The sequence below is a fragment of the Vollenhovia emeryi genome, unplaced genomic scaffold (assembly GCF_000949405.1).
Source record: "Vollenhovia emeryi isolate VEMERY1.0 unplaced genomic scaffold, V.emery_V1.0 DF940178.1, whole genome shotgun sequence".
NCBI classification, from domain to species: Eukaryota; Metazoa; Arthropoda; class Insecta; order Hymenoptera; family Formicidae; genus Vollenhovia; species Vollenhovia emeryi.
In genome coordinates this window covers 1,822-6,457 of record NW_011966188.1, presented here as the reverse complement: position 1 = coordinate 6,457, position 4,636 = coordinate 1,822, and the positions used below count along the sequence as shown (strand labels likewise).

The window sequence follows — 4,636 nt, the reverse complement described above, 5'->3', positions numbered from 1 at the left end:
AACGTTCCAGAGATATCGGGCTCCAAAAATTCCCAAACAGAGTTGGAGTCGACTAAAAAGTTTCCCAATAGTCGATTCTAACGACATTGTCCTGTATTTTCTATGAACCTAAGTAAGTTTTAGCTGGATTAAGTGATTTTTGAGAATCCATCAGGAAACCTTTCAGCCGACTCCAACTCGGTTTGGGAATTTTTGGAGCCCGATATCTCTGGAACGTTAAATAGGTACACTCTGAGACTGACATACCTGTAATCAGCTTAATGAGATTTTTGTTTGGCACCTACTTTGTGACCAAAATCGAATGTGAAAAAATGGGGCCATTTGCCTAAGGACACTTATTCTCATTCTTTATCGATTTTTTATGTTATAATCATTATAAGCTGCAGTAGTAGATTATATCCCAGATAACATGCTTGTCTAAAAGACATCTTCAAGACTTCTTTAAAACGTCTTTAAGATATCTTTTAGACGTGTATGTCTAAAAGATGTCTTTTAGACATGCATGTTATCTGGGATCTTATTATTAGTACATAATTCAGATAAAAAGAAACTGAAAAGAAAATACACTAGTTTTATTACCTGTATCTTGGATGGCTTATAGCATATATATATGGGTCCAAACAAGCTACAAATTTGCATGTGCACGCCGGTATCATTGTAATACCAGGAGTTAGCAATGTCTTATTTCCAAAAGCACCAATCATTGCAAGAATGCCGTATGGAGTCCATGAAAGAACAAAGAGGCAGCAGATTGTTATGGCAGCCTATAAAAAAATTACATAAATCTTGTATTTTTTGTTTCAATGCACAAAATTTAATAAATATAAATAAGTAATAAAAAGGCTCTGAGAAATATAATTCAATGTTAGAGAAATAAGGTGATTGGAACTAAGCGTGGTACTTTAAGTGCATGAAAACTTTAAACACATAGATTTCTTAACAAAAACATATATGTTTTGATCTTTTTTGGAGCCTTATTAACGCAACGGAGAAGAATAATTACATGAAAAAAAATAAAGGTACAAAAAAGGGGGAACACAGTCATATGATTAAAAAGAGTCAACAATGTGTAACTAAAACATCTGAATTAAATTATGTTGACTCCTGAAATGAAAGTTCACTTCACCCATTGTCATCATACACATATCTAGGATGCCGTCAGAAAAGTCAACTTTGTTACAGAAAACCGCTTTGACTGAGAAGTGTTAAAAAGTTATTTGCTAGAGGACTCATGTTGTTTGGTAAGAAGCTGGTTAATTCCGATGTTCTGAGAATAATCGAATTAATACGCAATTAATAAGGCTTATAATAATATAGTGATGATTAAGAAAAAATTTAACTTACAATCTAATAAATGCTAATGTGGGAATTAAATTATTGATTTATTAATACGTTAGAAGTGAAGACTTCGAAAGATTGTTAAGAAATAACTACGTAGGTGGGATAATATGGTAACAATAAGCAGTAAACAAAATATATAGCATTACTCATAAAATTGTTTTTTAGGTGTAAAGGTGAATCCACAAATCTCTATAAATATGTAATGAAATTAACATCTATAGTAAAATGTAAAGAGATGGCGCAAATTTTTAATTTTAGGTAATTTTTCAATGCATTGATATATGTACATGCACCACGTGGAGGTTGCCGATCGGATTTTGCACATCGTGTGGCACTGAAGAGAGCCGGTGGTGTATTCATATCGAACATATATGGGATATGTTGGGAAGAAGGCTGCGTGATTTGGAGAGCCCTCTTCAGGGCCACACGATGTGCAAAAGTCGATCAGCAACCTCCAAGTGCACGTTGGGTTACACTGATGTCGACGGTAATGAACGAAAATGCAAGGGTTACTTCAAAAAGCTGTAACTTGGCGAAAAAAATCGCAGTAACTTCTTTTTTTTTAATTGAAGGGAAAAGTACACACTTTTTGATACTTCGAGCAGAATTAGCGAGGAAAAATTTCCTACGTCCGGGCACCTGGCCAAAGTTGGTTATTTTTTAGGTAAAAACCTGTCCTTACATTTTAAAAGCTACAGCAGCGCAGATGCATTCGAGGAAAAATCTAGTGACTAGTTTTTGAAGCTGAAAGTGCAAGCTCTAATTTAAAAAAAAAAGATCTTGCTACGATGATTTTTAACGGAGATATCGTCGGTAATGTCGAAAACACAAGGGTTACTTCAATGAGCTGTAAATTGACGGAAAAAATCGTAGAAACTTCTTTTTTTTTTAATTGAAGAGAAAAGTACTTTTTGATATCGTAAGCAGAACTGGCGAAGAAAAATTATTACACTCCGTACAGTGCGTCAAAGTGTGCAATTTTTTAGAGAAAAAACATGATCTTGATTTTGAGAAAGTTCCGGGAAATGGGAAGAGTGAATGCAAATTCAAATAAGAGCTTCTTAAAGCAGAGACTTTGCCCTATAAAATGAAAAAAAAACTTTTTCATTCGACCAGTTTTCGCGAAGTTACGCTTATTTGAAATTCGCGAAATTTTGACGTAAATTTCTTGTTGCGTTAATTTTTGGACCAGTGTATTAATGAGATAAATTTTTAATATTTATTCCATAAAAATGTAATGCAAATAAATTTAATACAACCAAATATTTTATAACAAGATCGCCTTTCCTAATTTAATTGTAGGATACATATCGATCCTGATTAATGGCATCATTGTTTATTAAAAAAAACTTGGCGCTGCTAAACCAAATCACTCTTCCTCTTTTCTTACAAAAGTGTTAAACTCTTTCTTTCTTTTGTGCATACGTGTGCGTATACGCGTGCGCGTGTGGGTTATGAAATAGGGATTACAGTTAATTGTAAGTTTAGATTGTATATTTCAGCGGTTTAGCAGTGACAAGTTTTTTTAATAAACAATGATGTCATTAATCAGGATCGATGTATATCCCACAATTAAATTAGAAAAGGCGATCTTTTAATAAAATATTTATTTGTATTAAATTTATCTGCATTAAATTTTTATGGAATAAGTATTAAAAATTTCTCTCAATAATATTATTATTTCCTCTATTACTTCCGATAAAATTTTATGCTTGATTGTTTGACTATAACATTTTAATATATAAAATAATAATGTATCTAGTTTGTATAAATATTAAGTTTAGTTGCCGCTATTTGATGATATCATTACTTTTGTAGAAAAGATAAAAATGTTTTTTCTAATAAAATATAATATCCAAATAATTAAATTATATAATGCTTGATTGGATGACAATTATACTTGGCGTCTTTTTAAATTGTAACAGACAAAAAATTTACATACACAAAAATTTTCAATAAGTGGAGCACTATTGCAACAGCATATTTCTGAGATCAAATCAATTCAAAAAGTCCTGTACTATTTTTCCCTCCGACAAACAGTTATCGAGATATCATAAGCTAAACATTGAAAGTTATAAATTTTTTCTTAAATATCTCAAAAACTGTTAGGCAAATCAAAAAATGTTTCAGACAAAAGTTGTTCATATTAATTAGTAGAATAAGGTAGTATAATAAAGAATAGGGGGTTTCATTGAGAAATTAAAAGTGACCTTCACATGACCTTCAAGAAACTATTCAAGGTTAAATTAATGACTCCGTCTTATGTCCCCCTCGAAACCCAACATGTAAAAAATTGAATATGACCTTCATGTGACCTTCAAACAACTGTTCAAGGTCATACCAATGGTACCATGTTATGTTTCCCTCGAAACCCAACAACTTTTGCCTAGGTCATTTTTTGTTAGCTCTCTTCCCCGAAGAGATATTTGCTTGCGTTGGTTAAAATAACTCACCCTGTGTGTGTGTGTGTGTGTGTGTGTGTGTGTGTGTATAAGCAAAAAATACCTTGGCTATACGTATTTCCGCAGTTTGAGCATTTGTATTGGCGTTGCTTCTCAAGCTCTCAACATTCATCTTCTTTGCTTGTTCACGAAGAGTTTTCTCATGATTAACAACATGGCTGACAATTTGACTATAATAGTATATAATGAGAACCATTGGTATACAGTAGGAAAATGTAAATATTGTAGCCACAAAATATTGTATTTCTGACGTATTTGTCAAATAATCAAAACTGCAACTTGTCAAAAAGCCTTCAGGTACAAACCGACCCCAAACATGCATTAGCGGCATCAAGGCCCAAGGAATCGTATACGTCCAAATGAGTACGATAAAGAGCATCACTTGACCACGAGATAACTTCCCATCAAGTGGTCTAGCTATAGAACTAATTTTATAATATTATATATATTTAATCACATGTTTATAAATAGGTATATCAACACTATCATATCATTAAGTAATAAATTATTATTAATCAAGGAGGTAAGGCAGGGGAAAATGCTTCTGTTTTATATTTTTTAAAAGAAATTACAGATCGAATTTATTTTTTGCAATAAATGTAACAAAATTAGAGATAACAATATGATAGTTTACATATTCATCCTCTTTCATTTGGAGATTAGAAAAATATAAAGATAAGTTAAAAAAATATATATTAAATCTACTATCTTTCTTAGAATATAATGATTTTATTTAAAATATTTAAAATATATATTTTTCATAATGTTACACATAATTAATATAAAAATTTGTTCTATACTGTTAATAATATGAACTCTTTACTTCTGTCATG

General features: G+C 31.5%; 1 protein-coding gene across 1 annotated transcript; it reads right to left on the bottom strand.

Annotated features, from left to right (window-relative positions):
* Positions 1-534: 534 nt before the first annotated feature.
* Positions 535-4,189, bottom strand: LOC105556250 (opsin, ultraviolet-sensitive-like). The gene is made up of 3 exons (XM_012003335.1): positions 4,113-4,189; positions 3,847-3,973; positions 535-764 (listed from the first exon to the last, which is right to left on the bottom strand). The coding sequence occupies exons 2-3, from the start codon at positions 3,913-3,915 to the stop codon at positions 576-578; spliced, it is 258 nt and encodes an 85-aa protein (XP_011858725.1). The 5' UTR covers positions 3,916-3,973; positions 4,113-4,189; the 3' UTR covers positions 535-575.
* Between the last annotated feature and the right edge of the window lie 447 nt (positions 4,190-4,636).

Bases quoted from the DNA above. Each gene is read 5' to 3' on its own strand.
- LOC105556250 (XM_012003335.1), bottom strand. From the start codon at position 3,915: ATGAATGTTGAGAGCTTGAGAAGCAACGCCAATACAAATGCTCAAACT. The intron at 765-3,846 runs GTATTTTTTGCT...ATTTTTTTATAG, and splicing joins CGGAAATACGTATAGCCAAG to GCTGCCATAACAATCTGCTG.